This window comes from Geotrypetes seraphini, chromosome 1 (assembly GCF_902459505.1).
Source record: "Geotrypetes seraphini chromosome 1, aGeoSer1.1, whole genome shotgun sequence".
Taxonomy (NCBI): domain Eukaryota; kingdom Metazoa; phylum Chordata; class Amphibia; order Gymnophiona; family Dermophiidae; genus Geotrypetes; species Geotrypetes seraphini.
The window spans coordinates 296,448,575-296,468,176 of record NC_047084.1 but is presented as its reverse complement, the minus strand read 5'-3'; the positions used below and the strand labels follow the sequence as shown (position 1 = coordinate 296,468,176).

Here is a 19,602-nt window from a genome sequence, read left to right as displayed (position 1 = left end):
TTTCTAAAATCTGTTTGCTAGTCTGACTTTTCCACCTGTGTCTGCAGCTATTCCAAAACCCAGCTACCTCCAAATAGCTTTGCAATTCTCTGTCCCCTCCCTATACACTCACAACTTATTTTGTGCAGAGTAGTTGCAAGATTGGTTTGCATGGATTTATGGATCTGGTGTTTTCTTGGACTCTGATAGACCCTTGTCTTTCTACTGTCTCCTACAGGGAATTTGAAGAAACAATGGATGCGCTTCAGGCTGATATTGACCAGTTGGAGTCTGAGAAGACTGAGCTGAGGCAGCGCCTAAACAACCAATCTAAACGAACCATTGAGGGCACATCTGTGTCTGGAGTTGCTGCTGTTGTCACTGGTGTTGCTGGAGGTAAATGTTTAAATTGCTTATACTTTCTAAACTCTGAAAGGAATAATATCTGCTCACAGAACACACGCTATCCTTCCAAAGGGAGAGCAATTATAGAAATATTCAAATAGTGATTAAAAATATGAAACCAAGAACTCTTGCGTGTACAGTTTTTCATACCTAGTGTTGTTGCAAACCAAAATTAGTTCTGTTTCTAAATGTAACATGGCCTAGGGGCATTACATATAGTCACAATAGCTGAGCTGATACAAATATTCCTGGATGAAAAAAAAATCAAGCTGTTTCTGTTGTATGATGTATAAATGAAGCAAAGCAGTTAGCTTAGCAGGGTTTAAAAAAGGTTTTGATAAGGTTTGCAAGCACTGCAGGTGGTATTAAATTTGATAATGTGGTTGCTTTTTGGATTGTTAAAAACTGAACACATAACACCATGTTTGAAGAGCTTGGAATGGCTTCCAGTAGTACAAAGGATATGATTTTTATACTTTTGCTCTTGATGCGTTTGCAAATGCATCAAACCATTCCTTTGTATGTTCAGAAAGCTGTACAGCCCTGTGTACCTCAGTGGGCTTTTCGTTCCTTGACAATTTGTGATCTGGCAGTACCCAGCTTCAATAAGCTTTGGCTGGCTGTAATACAGTCTAGAACCTTTTCTATGGCTAGCTCATTAGACTGGAATAAGTTGTTAGAGAAACAGCCTCAGCACCCTGAAGTTATGGGTTCAAGCCCAGCACTGTTCTGGTAAATGGAACAGTCCATGTGGTGTTCCTCAGGGTTCTCCTCTGCTTTTCAATGTGTATCAATTGTCACTGGGATCAAGATTGTGTAGTCTTGGGATTAAACAGTTTAGCTATATTACCATCATAATTCCTACTTCTTCAATCTTACATATCACCTAACTCTTTAATCTCTCCACTGTAGTTCCTCTCTCATCTTTCTTCCTGTAAACCGTGCCGAGCTCCGCATTCGTGGAGATGGTGCGGTATATAAACCCAAGATTTAGTTTAGAATGGAAAAGATCTTTAAGATCATTGAAAAGTGGATGTCTGAGTTCAAATTAAAGCTCAATTTGGAGAAGACAAAATTATTTTTTGCATCACCATGTCAAAATCATACTGCGACCTCTTTGATATGAAATGCCACAACTTATCCAGTTCAAACCACCATTAAGACTCTAGGGGTAATCGTGGATCAAAATCTAACCATGAGAAATCAAGTTGATGCCTTAGTGTGGAAGAGTTTCCATACGTTATGGAAGCTGAGAAGTATAAGAGTATATTTTGATGTTTCATCCTTCAAATTGTTAGTACAATCCCTAGTGCTAAATCAAATGGATTATTGTAATATTGTACATTTTGCAGGTATTCAAAAGAATCTTTCAAGATTGATTATCATTCCAAACGCTGATGTTCGATTGATTTTTTTGTCTGAAAAAATATGATCATATTACCCCTTTTCTTTGTGAACTGCACTGGTTGCCTGTTGAGGCCCACATTAAATTCAAGTTCAGCTGTATTTGTTGCAAAGCCTTAGCAGGTCTGGCACACAATTATTTAACAGATTTGCCAGGCCAATGCATTCTCGAAGTTCCTATGCTCTTTGTACTTTTCCATCAGCTAAAGATTGCCCGTTCTCATAAAATATTTTTCCTTTCAAGCAGCTTCTTGGGACAATAATAACAGTTTATATACCGCAGGACCGTGAAGTTCTATGCAGTTTACAATGATTAAAAGATTTACTCTTATGTTTATTTTTTAAAATAAACATAAGGAATTTTTGGGATTGAAAGTTCAAATGTTTCCTGATCTGGCCAGGGACACAGAGGCGTCAAAAGGAATTTTTATTGTTAAGACCAGCAATTACTGACCTGGGAGCTCCCTTTTTTCTCCGATACCCTTGCAAATGTATCGTTCATTATAAGTCGCATAAATTTGTTTTCTTTGAATCCTCACAACTGACAACATTCCTGTCTCTGTCAAGACTGGAGAAAGCTCATGATGTATGATGTATAGATGACTGCCTTACTACAGTTCTACCTAGTACTGTTTCTTTCTTCTTCTGTACTTGATTACCTTAAATTCCGTTTGATTTAATCTTGGATCCTATATGAGGACTTAAGCGTGATTTAAGACAGAATTTATTTTTCTTTTGAAACTTAATATGTTGGATGTTCTTTCTTTATTGAATCTTGCTTTCTGTACAAGTTTAAACTTGATTGATTATAATTGAAAATTTATAAATAATAAAAAAAAAAAAAAAAAGATGTTACAGATTGAGTAGAATTAACAAAGTTAAGGGTTAGTGATTAACAGTTCTGGGGATCATTTGTTGTGGACTAAGATTGTATAGGTCAGTTACCTAAATACTTCAAAAACAGATATGTTTTTAGGTGTAGTATGCTTAAGCAGTTGTTCCAGATCTTTATCCCATAAAGCTGCTTGATGTGAGAAAAGATGTTGATGATGACTTTTAAATTTACATCCTCTAACTGGTGGGGAAACAAAATTCAGATGTGAGCTTCTCTTATGTTTGTTTGTTGTGAAAGAGAAAAGGTCAGTTAAATATTTAGGGGCTAAACCGTATAGTACCTTAAACTTGAACTTCACACGCACCTCCTTCGGCAGCCAGTGTAGAAGTCGATAGGAAGGTGTTACATGATCGAACTTCTTCAACCCACAAAATAGCCTGACCGCCGCATTTTGTACCAGTTGCAATCGCTGCATATTCTTCTGGGAAATTGCCAAATAGGCGATGTTACAGTAATCAAGTTGGCTCAGGATTTAAAGCCTATGAACGTTCATAATCAAAACAGAAATATGTCTAAAAACCCGCTTAAATCGGTACTTGGACGGCCTAAAAGACAGGTCGTCCAAGTACCGATAATCAAAACAGATTTTAGGCGTATCTAAAAGCAGCTTAGGCCGTTTCACTGCCGCTGTGTGCCCAGAATGAAAAGGAGCATTTTTCGAGGGGTGGTTGGGGCAGGATGTGGACTGACCTAGACTGGGTCATCCTGCAGCGATAATCTAAAGTTTAACGAGACTGCCTAGATGGAACTTATACATTGCAACTTAGGCAATTTAAAAACAGGTAGAAGTGCCCAGAAGGTATCCAAAGTGACCAGATAACCACTGCAGGGACAAAGTACAGACCCCCAAAGATCACTGACCCCCCCCCCCCATAAAAATCAGAATAAAAACATACATACCTGCATCCAGAAAGCACAGTTACTTACCGTAACAGGTGTTATCCAGGGATTGCAGGCAGATATTCTTAACGCATGGATGACGTCACCGACGGAGCCCCGGTACGGACACTTTTAACTAGAAAGTTCTAGTTGGCCGCACCGCGCATGCGCGAGTGCCTTCCCGCCCGACGGAGGAGTGCGTGGTCCCCAGTTAAGATAAGCCAGCTAAGAAGCCAACCCGGGGAGGTGGGTGGGACGTAAGAATATCTGCCTGCTGTCCCTGGATAACACTTGTTACGGTAAGTAACTGTGCTTTATCCCAGGACAAGCAGGCAGCATATTCTTAACGCATGGGTGACCTCCAAGCTAACAGAGAGGGAGGAGGGATGGTTGGCCATTAGGAAAATAAATTTTGTAACACAGATTGGCCGAAGTGTCCATCCCATCTGGAGAAGGCATCCAGACAGTAGTGGGTAGTGAACGTGTGAACTGAGGACCAAGTGGCAGCTTTGCAGATCTCCTCGATGGGCGTGGAGCGGAGGAAAGCCACAGAAGCAGCCATAGCTCTGACCCTGTGGGCCGTGACAGCACCTTCCAGTGAGAGACTGGCCCGAGCATAACAGAACGCAATGCAGGCAGCAAGCCAGTTGGAAAGCGTCCGTTTAGAAACAGGACGACCTAGACGGTTAGGGTCGAAGGACAGAAAGAGCTGAGGGGACGAGCGGTGAGCCCTGGTACGGTCAAGGTAGTATGCAAGGGCACGCTTACAGTCCAGCGTGTGTAACGCCTGTTCCCCAGGATGAGAATGGGGCTTCGGAAAAAAGACAGGCAAGACAATGGACTGGTTGAGGTGGAAGTCCGAGACCACCTTGGGAAGAAATCTAGGATGGGTACGCAGAACCACCTTGTCATGGTGAAAAACCGTGAAAGGTGGGTCTGCAACCAGTGCATGCAGCTCACTAACCCTCCTGGCAGAGGTGATGGCAATGAGGAAAAGCACCTTCCACATAAGAAATTTGAGAGAATTTGTGGCAAGAGGTTCAAAAGGAGGTTTCATGAGGCCGGATAAAACCACATTCAGGTCCCAGACAACAGGAGGAGGCTTCAGAGGTGGTTTGACATTGAAGAGGCCTCTCATGAACCGGGAAACCAGTGGATGAGCCGTGAGAGGTTTTCCTAGGATAGGCTCATGAAACGCAGTGATGGCACTGAGGTGGACTCTGATTGAGGTAGACTTGAGGCCAGCGTCGGACAGAGAGAGCAAATAGTCCAGTACAGTTTCCACCGCCAATGAGGTGGGGTCGTGGTGATGTAGTAGACACCAAGAGGAGAACCGGGTACACTTCTGATGGTAACATTGGAGGGTAGCCGGCTTCCTGGAGGCATCCAAAATACGACGGACAGGCTGAGACAGATTCTCTGGAGAGGTCAGCCTGAGAGAAACCAAGCTGTCAGGTGGAGCGAGGACAGATTGGGATGCAGTAGAGACTTCTGCTGCTGTGTAAGTAGAGTAGGAAACACAGGAAGAGGAATGGGTTCTCTGGAGCTGAGCTGGAGCAGGAGGGAGAACCAGTGTTGGCGAGGCCACCGAGGGGCGATGAGAATCATGGTGGCTCTGTCCCTGCGGAGTTTGAATAACGTCCGCAACATCTGAGGCAGCGGAGGAAAGGCATAGAGGAATCGATCAGTCCAGTTGAGCAGGAATGCATCCGGTGCCAGACGATGAGGAGAGAAGAGTCTGGAACAGAACTGGGGCAGCTGATGGTTGTGAGGAGCTGCAAAGAGATCCACTTGAGGAGTGCCCCACCGAGCAAAGATGGAGCGGAGTGTGGGAGGATCCAGAGTCCACTCGTGAGGTTGAAGGATGTGGCTGAGATTGTCGGCCAGGGAGTTCTGGTCGCCCTGGATATAGACCGCCTTGAGGAAGAGACTGTGGGCCGTGGCCCAGGTCCAAATGTGGATGGCCTCCAGACAAAGGAGGGGAGATCCGGTGCCGCCTTGTTTGTTTATGTAGTACATGGCGACTTGGTTGTCTGTGCACAGGAGAAGAACCTGTGGGTAGAGGAGGTGCTGGAAGGCCCTGAGAGCATAGAACATGGCCCTGAGTTCCAGGAAATTGATGTGATGTTGACGCTCCTGAGGGGTCCAGAGTCCCTGGGTGCGAAGGTCTCCCATGTGAGCTCCCCATGCATAGGGGGAGGCATCTGTGGTTATGATCATGGAGTGAGGGGATAGATGAAAGAGTAGACCCCTGGAAAGATTGGAGGAGTTCAACCACCATTGAAGAGATTGCTGAAGAGACGATGTCACAGAGATGGGATGCGAAAGAGGATCTGTGGTCTGTGACCATTGGTTGACTAGAGTCCACTGAGGTGTCCTGAGGTGGAGTCGCGCCAGAGGAAGTACATGGACCGTCGATGCCATGTGGCCCAGGAGGACCATCATCTGCCAAGCTGGAATGGAGTGATGAAGGAGCACCTGATGGCAGAGGTGCAGCAGAGTCCGTTGGCGGTCGGAAGAGAGAAACGCCCTCATCAGAGTGGTGTCGAGAACTGCACCAATGAACTGAAGTCGCTGTGTGGGAAGTAGGTGCGACTTGGGGTAGTTGATCTCGAACCCCAGGAGATGGAGGAAAGAGATGGTGTGTTGAGTGGCTTGTAGCACAAGCGGAGACGTAGGCGCTTTCACCAACCAATCGTCCAAGTAGGGGAACACCTGGAGGTTGTGAGACCTGAGGAAGGCCGCCACCACAATAAGGCACTTGGTGAACACCCTGGGTGATGATGCGAGGCCAAAGTGTAGCACTTTGTACTGATAGTGATGGTGCTGTATCTGAAACCGTAGGTAGCGACGTGAAATCGGATTGATTGGTATGTGAGTGTAGGCCTCTTTGAGGTCTAGGGAACATAGCCAGTCGTGATGAGAGAGAAGAGGGTAAAGCGTGGTAAGGGAGAGCATTCTGAATTTTTCCTTGACCAGACACTTGTTGAGGTCCCGGAGATCGAGGATGGGACGGAGGTCTCCTGTCTTCTTGGGAACCAGGAAGTAGCGGGAGTAGAATCCCTGACCCCTTTGGTCTGAGGGTACCTCTTCGATGACATTGAGAAGAAGGAGGGATTGGACCTCCCTCAGGAGGAGGAGGGATTGGGAGGAGTGAGAAGCAGACTCTATGGGAAGATTGTCTGGTGGAAGAGTCTGGAAGTTGAGAGAGTAGCCGTGGCGAATGATGTTGAGGACCCACTGGTCTGATGTGATGACCTCCCAACGGCTGAGAAAAAATTGTAGGCGTCCACCGATAGGCTGAGGAAGAGGCAACGATGGTGGGAGACTGGCTATGCCCTGGAGAAAAGAGTCAAAAGGGCTGAGATGGTTTTGACTGACGGAGAGGCTTGGCAGGTTGGTGAGACTGGGAGCGAGCCTGAGGTTGATGCTGCTGACGAGGTCGGCGAGGCTGCTGTTGTGGCGGGTTGAGAGGTCTGGCCGAGAACCTGCGTTGGTAGGAGGATTGCTGTCTGTAGGGGCGAGCAGGCGGAGCCTTCTTTTTAGGTTTCACCAGAGTATCCCACCTGGTCTCGTGAGCTGAGAGTTTCTGAGTTGTGGAGTCCAGAGACTCCCCGAAGAGTTCATCACCAAGACAAGGTGCGTTCGCCAGGCGGTCTTGATGGTTGATGTCGAGATCAGAAACTCTCAGCCAGGCCAGACGCCGCATGGCAACAGCTCGAGAGGTCAGCTCAAAGGAGTCATAAATGGAGCGAACCATGAATTTCCGTAGTTGGAGTAGGCTGGAAATTTGTTGTTGAAAAAGGGGGACCTTACGCTCAGGGATATATTTTTGCAAGGATGAAAGTTGTTGCACCAAATGCTTCATGTAAAAGGAGAAGTGAAAGGTGTAATTGTTAGCCCTGTTGGCAAGCATTGCATTTTGATAAAGTCGCTTGCCAAATTTATCCATAGTTTTGCCCTCTCTGCCAGGAGGGGTGGAGGCATAAACACTGGAGCCCTGGGTCTTCTTTAAAGTGGACTCGACTAGAAGAGATTCATGGGGTAGTTGAGGTTTGTCGAACCCCAGGATCGGAATGACCCTGTATAAACTATCTAGTTTTCGAGGGGCTCCCGGTACAGTGAGAGGGTTTTCCCAATTTTTGTAAAAAGTTTCCCGTAAGATGTCGTGGACGGGTAACTTAAGGAATTCCTTGGGGGGTTGTTCAAAGTCTAGGGCATCGAGAAAGGCCTGGGACTTTTTAGAGTCGGACTCTAATGGGATAGAAAGAGCCGCTGACATTTCCCGATGAAATTTGGTGAATGAGGATTGTTCAGGTTTGGAACCGGTATCGACCATCGAGGGTTCCTCGTCCGTTGACGAGGCCTCATCCTCGGTACCGGGTGGGGATTCTTCCCACAAGTCCGGGTCCCTGACGTCGGGGTGTGCAGGACGGGACGGTGGTGTGGATGGCTCCGTGTGGCGAGTCTTAGAGAGAGACTTGCCAGAGCGCATCGAGACGGTACCGGGGGATGAAGATCGGTGCCGGTCCCGGTCTCGGGGGGACCGGTGTCGGTCTTGATGTCGGGAAGGGTCTGCATCGGAGCGTGGTTGCACGGGAGGATTGAGTAGTTCAGCCGCGAGTACCGGCATGGACGTGTTCAACAGTACCGATGGGGTCGACACCGGTGGTATGGTGCGAGGCTCGGGCCGGTCCGGTACCGGAAGGAGTGGGGCCAACATTGCTGGCAACAGGTGTTGGAGTTGCTGCTGTAGTTGCTCCTGCAATTGGCTTTGGAGTATGGCCGCATTGCGGTCGTCCAGAGGAGGCACCGGTACCGCTTTTTTCTTTTTCGGGACCATAGGTGCCGCTCCATGCCCCGGCAATGAGGAGGCCGATGACGAGGCACTCACCAAAATCGGGGCGGAGCGTTTGCGGGGTCGGCGTGATGCCGGGAGGACCGGCGTCGCCGCTGTGGCAGGAGGGCGCTCAAGGGAAGTGGAAGGCTTCTTAGCTGGCTTACCTGGTGCCAGCGACCCCGAGGAAGGATCAGGCGTAGTTAAAGTAGTTGGTGCCGACTTTTGCCGTGCCGTCGACGGCGCGGCAGATTCCATGGCAGATCCGGTACCGAAAAGGATATTCTGCTGGATCTGCCTATTTTTTAATGTGCGTTTTTTAAGAGTAGCACAGCGGGTGCAGGTGTCAGCCTGATGCTCTGGACCCAAGCACTGTAGGCACCAATTGTGCGGGTCAGTGAGAGAGATCGGGCGTGCACACCGCTGGCACTTCTTAAAGCCCGGCTGAGGGGGCATGAAGGGAAACACGGCCTCCGCAAAATCAAAACCGGAGGCCTGTATGGTGGCAACGGGCCCCGCCGGGGCCGGCCTGAAAAATAAGGGAAAAACAAAAGCAAATTTATTTATTTTTTTTTTTTTTAAGAACGAAAAAAGAACCCGAAGGGAAAAAGATCAAAAAAAGTGGAGAATTACGCGAGCGGGAAGGCAAAAAGTAGATTTTTCAACGGCCGTTGAAAACACATGCGTCTTCTTCGCTCTGTGGAAACGAAGAAACTGGGGACCACGCACTCCTCCGTCGGGCGGGAAGGCACTCGCGCATGCGCGGTGCGGCCAACTAGAACTTTCTAGTTAAAAGTGTCCGTACCGGGGCTCCGTCGGTGACGTCACCCATGCGTTAAGAATATGCTGCCTGCTTGTCCTGGGATAATATCAGCACCTGGCATAAAGCCTAGTGGAGAGCTGTACAGAGGTGGCTTAAGTACTCTGTGGGGTGGGCTAGTGAACCAGAGAGAGGAGGACCCTGGCCCATAAGCCACTCCAACCACAGCATTCATGGTGAAAAATGTGCACCCACCAAAAACCTAATATACTGCCATATAGGTGCCACCTGCAGTCATAAGGGCTATTGGGGTGGTAGACAGGTGGGTATAGTAGGTTTTGGGGTTGTTTGTGGGGACTCACCATGACCTATAAGGAAGTTGTAGTGAGATGTTTATGCGGCACCCTTTTTGTGAAGTTCACAGCAGTGTCCTGTAAGGTGCCCCACTACTCTGTTACCATGTCTTGGTGGCCAGTCCATCTCTTTGCTGACCCCTCCCATGTCCAAAAGGTCTTGTTCTAAGTGTTTTGGGCTTGCACAATTTTTTTGGACAAGAATGGGGTATAAAGATAGACAACTTAGCAGTCTGGATGATCAAATGGCTGGGCGTAGAAGTAGATGATCCTCAAAAAAAAAGTATATTTTGGACGTATTTTTCGAGAATGGACTTTAGACGCTGCCGATTTTGGATGACTAGCGCCTTAGGCCCAAAATGGACTTAAGACCTTTTTTTTATTATTATGCTGCTCTAAACATCTATTATCTGTGTTTTATTCATCATATACTCTACATTTGTGAATTTTCCTGTGTTTATCCCGTCGTATTCCAAGTGGGAGTTTGGCCATTATTTCCTCCTCATTTCTACTGCCCCCTTGAATGTTTATTAGTTAAAGTGGTCTATGAAACGGATGGTCTTTATTCCTGCCTAATGGTGAAGATACCAGGGGCCCCTTTTAGAAAGCTCAATAGCATGTCCCAGCATGGCTATGTATTTATTTATTTTTCAGTATTATGTGCAATTGTTTTTGTATAACAGACTTACTGTTTTTCCTATAGGATCCATTATTCATTTTATGCAGTTTTGAGGTACAAAATGTACTGCTGGAACCTAACCTCTGTTTTCCCCATAGGCGCAGTATTTTGTCATTCACAATTTTGCAGGTCCCGTGGACTTTTCTGGGAACCATACTCCTGTGAATGAGAATGGACTGTATAAGCATCTAAATGCAGATTTATACATATCTAAAAGGCAAACAGCGCTCCTACATTAAGCGCCCTTATAAACTGCAGAAGGAAGCTGGCTTTCCTGCAATGGAAGTACTGCATTGAGAGTTAGCAGTAAATGTGCACACTCACTGCGGCTTGGGAGTAAGGTTCTTTACGGTCATTGTGTGCATCCAGAGTAAAAGCAAGACTTGATCAGTCTGTCATGAAAATATGGAGCCACTGAAAGCCTGGAATCTGGCACCAAAAAAAAAGCTGGGAACGGGAGACGGGGTGGGCTATGAGGACACACTGTCACTCATTTCTTCACTTTTTTTCTGCATAACATAATGCCCAATTCACTGACTCCCCATATTGAACTTCTGATGCATGGCTGCTTTATAGATCATATGAATCTATCCAGATTCATCAAGATGAAGATGTGGTGATGTTTAAGGGGGGGCTAGGATAGAGTATATACACATGAAATTTTCACATATTTGTGTATATTTTCTAACATATAAATGCATCTTGAAAATTTGCTGAAACTTCTTCTGCTAGTTCAAAAGTGATCCTGCATCTTTCTACTAGATGGTTTCACAAAACTTTCTGCACGATAATGGGTTCTGTTACTATGTTTGCCGACTTTTAGAACACTGCTGATTTATAGCAATCAATAATTTATATTAAATATTAATATCATTAATGCAGTTTATAGGATTTTTTTAATGATAGCGGTTTCTCATCTTTTGCATAACTTCACATTCCCATTTATTCTTGGCACTTTTTTTTTATGCTTCCCTTTATATGTGGGACACAGAAGAACAGCAGAGAGGTACAGTGCACCTACAAGCCTTCCATGTATGCCACCCACCTAAAATTGAAAATCTAGTACAAATGATAAGAATATTCTGGGTTTCAGATTTTAAAATTATCTAATATATTGTTTTTAGAAAACAAAACAGTTTAACGCCAATAAAATAAAACAAAACAGCCCGACGGGGACAGGGACAGTCTACACATGAACTGAAATGTTTTTGCAGTTTAGTGTAGGAGATAGCTGAAGATTTGCATTAGCCCTGTCCTGTCTCTTCCCCCTCCTCCATTAACATTTGGACACTTTGGCTACCATCAACAATCATTATTATCCCAACACCACCCCTCACAAAATAATCTAGGTAAATGGGCTATTTGAAAACTCCCCATGTACCCTGCTAGTACAAGTTTCTTTGAATTTATGTGGTTGTCAGAACTTACTGTTTTGTTAGAAGCTAATGCTCTAGACCAGTGTTCTTCAACCTATGGACCGGCGGAAATAAAATAATCATCTTATGGACCGGCACTGGTCTGGCGGTTGAAGAGCACTGGGCTGAGTCGTGGGCCAGACCCCGCCCCCATAATAGTACTAATTGTAACACCATTTCTTCCATTCATTTTTTATATATACACGCCTCAGCTTTGGAACAAACTTCCAATCTATTTGCGCGCTGAAACCTCCTTAGAAAATTTAAAAGTAATCTAAAAAGCTATCTTTATAAAGATGCTTATGAATCTTAGATCAGACAATCCTTTTGATTCTCCTATTCACTTTTAGATCAGGTCTCTCCTTAATTGCTCTTAGACTAAGTCTTCATAAAAAATTGTTCTTTCCTAATTGTTATTCTATTTTAATTGTTTATTTTAAATCAAATGTAATTTAACCTCTAATTCTTTACATATCTTTAATGTAATTATGGATAAAATTGTATGTATATGGTTTTAAACTGTTTTGTTTGTCCCCCCAAATTATTATTGTTATACACATTGAAAATACTTGATATTGCGTTTCAATCAAAATCTCAATAAACTTGAAACTTGAATATAATCTTATTAACAACACATAATGGTTAACCAGAAAATTAAACTATACAAAGCACATTGTATGCTTCTCAACATTCATTCCTACCAGAACAGATTATGCAAATACAGGACCACAAACAAAAATTAGTAATATATTCAAATGAAACCCTAAGATTCAAGACTCTGCATGCAGTACAACCCCAGAGAAAAAGAAACAAATACATTTCCTTCCTGAACAGTGCAAAATATAGACAGTAGATGAAAATCCTCAAAATTGACACAATTCAATCACTAAATTGAAAATAAAATAATTCCCCCTACTTTTGTCGTCTCCCTCCCTCCATGCTGTGCTTCAATTAGATGCTTCCCTCTGCACACATCTGCTCTCTGACCTCCTTGTCAACGTGCCATCCCTTCAACGCGGCAGTTGGATGAGGCTGGGTGTCCTGCCCTCTCTTGTTTACAAACAACACCTTGAAAAAGCCAGCTGTCTCTCGTGCCTTCCTCCCTCTCTGCAATAAACATACCAGTGCTCCCACCTGGCCGTTTTATGCTGTCCGCGGCCAGCTCCCTCTTCCTCACTGCCGCAGTTTGCACAAAGCCACTTGTGGCAGCTCCTCATGCATCATCTGGAAACCTTCCCTCTTGACGTTGAGTCGAATGATTGGGCCAGCCCTGGGAAAAGCTATGCCACTCAAAGTGCAGTGTAGGACGTTAATGCACAGCTAGAGCTTTAAGTATTTTACATATGCTAGGCAAGAAATAGCCTCATACATTTAGACAGGGGGAAATTTTATAAATGGTGCTTAAAATGTGTTAACATTAAAAAAAAAAAAAATAGGCACCAAGTGTACGCTAAGGGCCAATTCCGCTGCCTAATTTTAGACACCAGCATTTGCACTTTCTAAAACCTGATATAAATGCTGACATACAACTTAGGCATACTGGGGCTGTATTCTATAATTCTGCATGCAACTTTTCGGAACATTCATGACATACCCGTGGCCATGCCGCTATTGTATTACATGTTAGTAGAGAGGTACCATGTATAGAATAGCATGCAGCCAGTTAATGAGTACCAATTAACAATAATTGTTTTTTAGCACACAATTGATAGTTATAGGTTCATGTCTTACTTAATTTGCATGTTCATTTTGGGCATGCACACAATTGTAAGCGCCATGTAAAGTATCCAGGGGGTTAGTGTAGTAACAGAGTAGATGATGGTATATAAAGTCCAAAGTGTCCCATCTAATTGCCAAGTAAGGTGGTTAGGGTTGTAACTTCTGCTCCATTCAGATCGTTACCCTTCACACCTGCTACTCTAGGTTAGTTACTGCTCCCATTCCTTCATTTAGGCTTGAATAATTAAAATATACCATAAAATATACCATAAACAATATAGAGCAAAATCAAGAAATGGGACAAAATTTAGAAAACAGAACTACTATTATAAAATACTAACATAAGTCCACTTCTGTGCACCTAACACATGGCGTGAGCACTTATGTTAAATAGCACAGGTCCTAGTAAATAATCACAAAGCACTCCAGAACTCCCCTCCTCCACTGAGAGAAATGGCAATTTAACTCTGCCATCTTGTTTTCTATTATCCTGTTCCTAATTAAGAGCTTCACCAAAAGCAGTGAATAGCCTCCTCTTTCATGGCTTTTTAATTACACTTCTCCCTCCGTATTTGCTGTGAGAGGGGAATAACAGAACTGCAAATACTGAAAAACCACAAATAACTTTTTTATATGTTATTTGCTGTTTTCTATTAAAAAACCATCGTGAATATGGTGAAGCTGCGAATAACATGGTGGGAGACCTGGCCTGTTTCTGAAGGAGAAGCAAAACACGGTGAACAAAGTGCTGGGAATCAGTGATTTTTCTCTGTAAATGCTTGGAATCGGCGATTTCTCTATGCAAGCTGATGTAATTTGGGGGGAGGAGCCAGCAAACTAAAAACCACGAATAACCGAAACCGCGAATGCTGAAACCGCGAATACGGAGGGAGAAGTGTGTTTCAGGAGTCTGTCATGAGGGACATTTTCAAAAGTTTTCTGACACGCTAGATACACTACATTAACTGACTCACCTTTATCCGCATGTCTATTCATGCCTTTAAAGAAATAAAACAAATAGGTGAGGCATGATTTCCCCTGGCTGAATCCATGTTGACTCTGCCCCTTTAAACTGCTGTATGTTTCTCTATATGTTCAATAATTTTTTTTTTTTTAATTTATAAGATTTTCAATTTTAAATACAAGCATTGCTTTTGCACGATGCTACAGATCCAGAAATTATATTCAATAAAACTTAGCTGTCAGGTGCAGAGACGGCCTAAGCTGTCAGGTGCAGAGACTGGAGGTTGGGATGCAGAAGGGTTTCCTGATGCTGCGTAAGCAGAGAAGGAAACAGTGGAAGAAGAAAAGGTTCCCTGGAACTGAGTTGAAGTAGAAGGGAGAACCAATGTTGCCTGGGCCACCGTGGAGCAATCAGAATCATGGTGGCTCGTTCCCTCTTGAGCTTGAACAAGATTCGTAACATGAGCGGCAGAGGAGGGAAAGCATACAGGAACAGATTGGACCAATCCAGGAGAAAGGAAACATTAACTATCTCTTATTTAGTCCACAAAAATGAAGATCAAGAAAAAAAACAAACTTCCAAGGAGAAATAACAAAATTAATTAAGGTCACCGCTTTAGATTCCTGAATTACAGCCAGCTGGTAGGTCATACATCGTTAGACATGGTTACCAACCTTTCTTTTCATCCAATAAATTCTAAAAGTTGTTTAGGCTCAAAGAAAAGAAAATTCTTATCTTGATAAGATACATAACACTTTGCAGGAAATTTAACAAGAAATGTAGCCCCCAAAGCAAGAGTTCTTGGCCTCAAGGACAAGAACTCTTTCCTACGTCTCTGGGTTTTCTGAGCTAAATCTGGAAAAACTCAAACATTAGAGCCTAAAAACTTATCATTTATATGACAAAAATACAAATGAATAATAAATTCCCTATCACTCTCCAAGGCTAGAGTTAACAGCATGGTAGTTCTATGGGTGACAACCTCAAGGGAGTTTTACAAGAATGAAGACAAATTCATGTCCACTGCTTTATCCACTGGAATTTCTGTAGGAGTGGATTCCCCTTGTGGGGATCACCTCTATCCCCCATTCTCTTCAACATCTATATGTCCTCTCTTCGAAACTCTCTATACATAAGCTGATGACATCCTTGTCCTTCTCGAGACAGACTCGAACCTTACCAATCTCTCTGAGAACATCACAGCCTGCATAACGAAACTCCAATCCTGGTCCCTCTCAGTTCAAATGAAACTGAATGAGTCCAAAATGAAACTACTCTGGCTCAGCCCAAAATTAGAACAGCTACCTACCCTCTTCTCATTACCCTCTGGGGCCACACTGCAGCTCGAGTTCTCTAGCAAAGTCCTAGGCATCATTATCGACTCTTCTCTTTCCTTCAACGACCACCTCAACTCCCTGATAAAATCATGCTTCTTTAGCCTCCACATGTTGAGGAAAGTGAGATCCTGCTTCCGCCAACAACATTTTGCCATCCTTGTTCAATCTATCATCCTCTCCAGATTAGACTATTGCAATTCCATCTAAGTCTAACTTTAAAAAAGTCTTCAAAGACTTCAGCTAATTCAGAACACCACGGTCAAGCTGATCTTCACAAAACGTAAATTTGATCGTTTCCCCACTTCTGTTCAAACTTCACTGGCTCCCAATAATTTCCAGAGTTCATTTCAAATGCGCCTGCCTAGCTTTTAAGATCCTACATGGCATCCTCCCTCCACTAATCCCTATTTCTTGGAACTCCTCGAGCCCTGACACCACCAGGCTACCCAAAAACTTAAACTATCCTTCCCCTCACTAAAAGGTATCCTCTATGTGGGAAAATTGGGCAAATCTCTCTTTTTCAGAATCACAGAGCTCTGGAATAATCTTACTGCCCCACTACGGAATCTGGGCTCCTTCCAATTATTCCGTAAGCACCTGAAAACTAGGCTCTTCACAAAATTGTAATGTTCTCATCCTCCCTGGACTCAACATCGAACTCCTCTATACTACTCCTTCCTTTATTAAACTCTTGTAAACCATGCCGAGCTCTATAATTATGGAGAAGATGTGGTATATAAAACTTAAGGTTTAGTTTAGTTGTTATCCATAAGGTTCCCCAGTATATGATACTTTTCTGGACCCCTGAGGAAGGAGTGTTTCTTTGAAACATGAACCGTGTTGGGTCCCAAGTCAACAACCTTCTTGGATACAAACTGTTTTATTCTACATCTATGTTTGTTTATTAAAGACTTGGCGTCTTGTACACCATCCTGCAGTTTTTCTTTTGTTCTTTGTTTTAACTAATAACTTGTCACAGCATCCAGGAGTGACTTAAGATGATCTGCTGTCTGAAGTGAGAGATGACTACTCCTTTCCTACCATAGCACCAATAATTTGGGGGGGGGGGAAGAGAAAGAAAGCAGTGCTATTCCTCAGAACTATTAGGGGTTTGGGAATGATAGAACTAACAGCAAACTGACAGAAATCAAGCAATTATATTCATTACAAAATCATGAAATTAGAAATAGAGAAAAAAGCAGCATAAAGAGCCATATAGTCCATTCATAGCATCTACTTACCCTTCCTCAGTGATCCCATGTGGTGTCCTCTTGAATTCAAATATAGGCTTTATCTTCTCCACCAGAAGGCTGTTCCACATTTCCACCAACCTTTCAGTAAAAATAGTATTTCTTTAGGTTACTTCTGAGTCTGTCTCCTTTCATCTTCATCCAATGCCCCCTCAATTCCAGGGCTTCCTTTGTGTGAAGATTTTGATTTGTCCTGATTTATGCTCACAGTCACGTTTGTACGGTAAGGCGGGGTTCCCACCCCAATCTTCACACTGTAATGTTGTCTCCCGTCAGCTAAATTGTAAATGCATTATTCATGTGTTCACAGTACAACTCTGTTGGCATCAATCATTTTTATGTAAGGTTGGTATCAAATATTCTTACTTCTGGTATACTTTACTATTTTCACTATTTATTTATTTCAGAATTTATATACCACTTATAGCCTATTGGGCTCATAATCGAAATGGTAATACGTCTAAAAACTGGCCTAAATCGGCACTTACACGATCAGTGAGACAAGTCGTCCAAGTGCCGATAATCAGACCAGGTTTTAGACGTATCTAAAAATGACTTAGGCCTTCACAGTGCTGTAGTATGCCCAGAGCTAAAAGGGGCATTTTAGGAGGAGTGGTGAGGGCAGGATTTGGGCGGGACATGGGCCATCCTATACTTAGTCGTACTGCATGTATAGCCGAAAGTTTAACAACACTGCCTAGACGGAACTTGGACGTTGTGACTTAGGCCATCTAAAACCAGGTCTAAGTCACAAGAAGGTTTCTAAAGTGACCAGATAACCACTGAAGGAACAAAGTACAGACCCCTACACACTCCCCCAGTGATCACCGACACATACACACACATGCTATAAAATTTGTAATAAAAACGTTCACATATCTACCTCCACAACATCAGCACCTGGCAGCCTGCCATAATAAAGCCTAGTAGAGCTACACAGAGGTGGCTTGAGTGGGCTAGTGAACCATGGAGAAGAGGGGCCAGGCCCATAAAGCACAGTTACTTACCGTAACAGGTGTTATCCAGGGACAGCAGGCAGATATTCTTTACGCATGGGTGACGTCACCGACGGAGCCCTCGGTACGGACCTTTTTAACTAGAAAGTTCTAGTTGGCCGCACCGCGCGTGCGCGAGTGCCTTCCCGCCCGACGGAGGAGTGCGTGGTCCCCAGTTAAGATAAGCCAGCTAAGAAGCCAACCCGGGGAGGAGGGTGGGACGTAAGAATATCTGCCTGCTGTCCCTGGATAACACCTGTTACGGTAAGTAACTGCTTTATCCCAGGACAAGCAGGCAGCATATTCTTTACGCATGGGTGACCTCCAAGCTAACAAAGAGGGAGGGGGGATGGTTGGCCATTAGGAAAATAAATTCTGAAGTACAGATTGGCCGAAGTGCCCATCCCGTCTGGAGAAAGTATCCAGACAGTAGTGAGAAGTGAATGTGTGAACTGAGGACCAGGTGGCAGCTTTGCAGATTTCCTCAATGGGTGTGGAACGGAGGAAAGCAACAGAAGCGGCCATAGCTCTCACCCTGTGGGCAGTGACAGCACCGTCCAGTGACAGACCGGCCCGAGCATAACAGAACGCGATGCAAGCTGCAAGCCAGTTGGATAGCGTCCGTTTAGAGACCGGGTGACCCAGACGATTAGGATCGAAGGTCAGGAAGAGCTGAGTGGACAAGCGGTGAGCCCTTGTACGATCAAGATAGTAGGCCAGGGCACGCTTGCAATCAAGACTGTGTAATGCCTGTTCCCCAGGATGTGAATGAGGTTTCGGGAAAAAGACAGGCAACACAATGGACTGGTTGAGGTGGAAAGCAGAGTCTACCTTGGGAAGGAATTTTGGATGGGTACGCAGAACCACCTTGTCATGGTGAAAAACAGTGAACGGTGGATCGGCGACCAGTGCATGCATCTCACTAACCCTCCTGGCAGAGGTGATGGCAATGAGGAAAAGCACCTTCCATGTTAGAAGTTTGAGCGAAGTTGTGGCAAGAGGCTCAAAAGGAGGTTTCATGAGGGCTGATAAAACCACATTCAGGTCCCAGACGACCGGAGGAGGCTTTAGAGGTGGTTTGACATTGAAGAGGCCTCTCATGAATCGGGAAACCAGAGGATGAGCCGTGAGAGGTTTTCCGAGGATAGGCTCATGAAACGCAGTGATGGCACTGAGGTGGACTCTGATTGAGGTAGACTTGAGGCCCGCATTGGACAGGGAGAGCAAATAGTCCAGTACAGTTTCCACCGCTAAAGAGGTGGGATTGTGATGATGACGGAGGCACCAAGAGGAGAACCTGGTCCACTTCTGATGGTAACATTGTAGGGTGGCAGGTTTCCTGGAGGCGTCCAAAATGAGACGGACAGGCTGAGATAGATTTCCTGGAGAGGTCAGCCCGAGAGAAACCAAGCTGTCAGGTGGAGCGAAGACAGATTGGGATGCAGCAGAGACTGACGCTGTTGCGTAAGTAGAGTAGGAAACACAGGAAGAGGAATGGGCTCCCTGACGCTGAGCTGAAGCAGGAGAGGAAACAAGTGTTGGCGAGGCCACCGAGGAGCGATGAGAATCATGGTGGCCCTGTCCCTGCGGAGTTTGGATAAAGTCCGCAGCATCAGAGGTAGTGGAGGAAAGGCATAGAGGAACCGATCCGTCCAGTCGAGCAGGAATGCATCCGGGGCCAGACGGTGAGGAGAGAAGAGTCTGGAGCAGAACTGGGGCAGCTGATGGTTG

The 19,602-nt window shown here is 44.7% G+C and overlaps 1 protein-coding gene and 1 long non-coding RNA gene across 5 annotated transcripts in view; one reads left to right on the top strand and one right to left on the bottom strand.

The window, feature by feature from the left end:
- LOC117364589 (dynactin subunit 1-like) overlaps positions 1–19,602 on the top strand; it is a 250,634-nt gene that overhangs the window by 183,507 nt on the left and 47,525 nt on the right. For all 4 annotated transcript variants that reach the window (XM_033953955.1, XM_033953963.1, XM_033953946.1 and 1 more), the window contains one exon: positions 218–375. In XM_033953955.1, the coding sequence (XP_033809846.1) occupies positions 218–375 (158 nt within the window). The remainder of the gene's footprint in view (positions 1–217; positions 376–19,602) is intronic.
- LOC117364606 overlaps positions 1–19,602 on the bottom strand; it is a 36,571-nt gene that overhangs the window by 7,725 nt on the left and 9,244 nt on the right. The window contains exon 3 of the long non-coding RNA XR_004540281.1: positions 16,868–16,957. This is a non-coding gene — a long non-coding RNA (uncharacterized LOC117364606). The remainder of the gene's footprint in view (positions 1–16,867; positions 16,958–19,602) is intronic.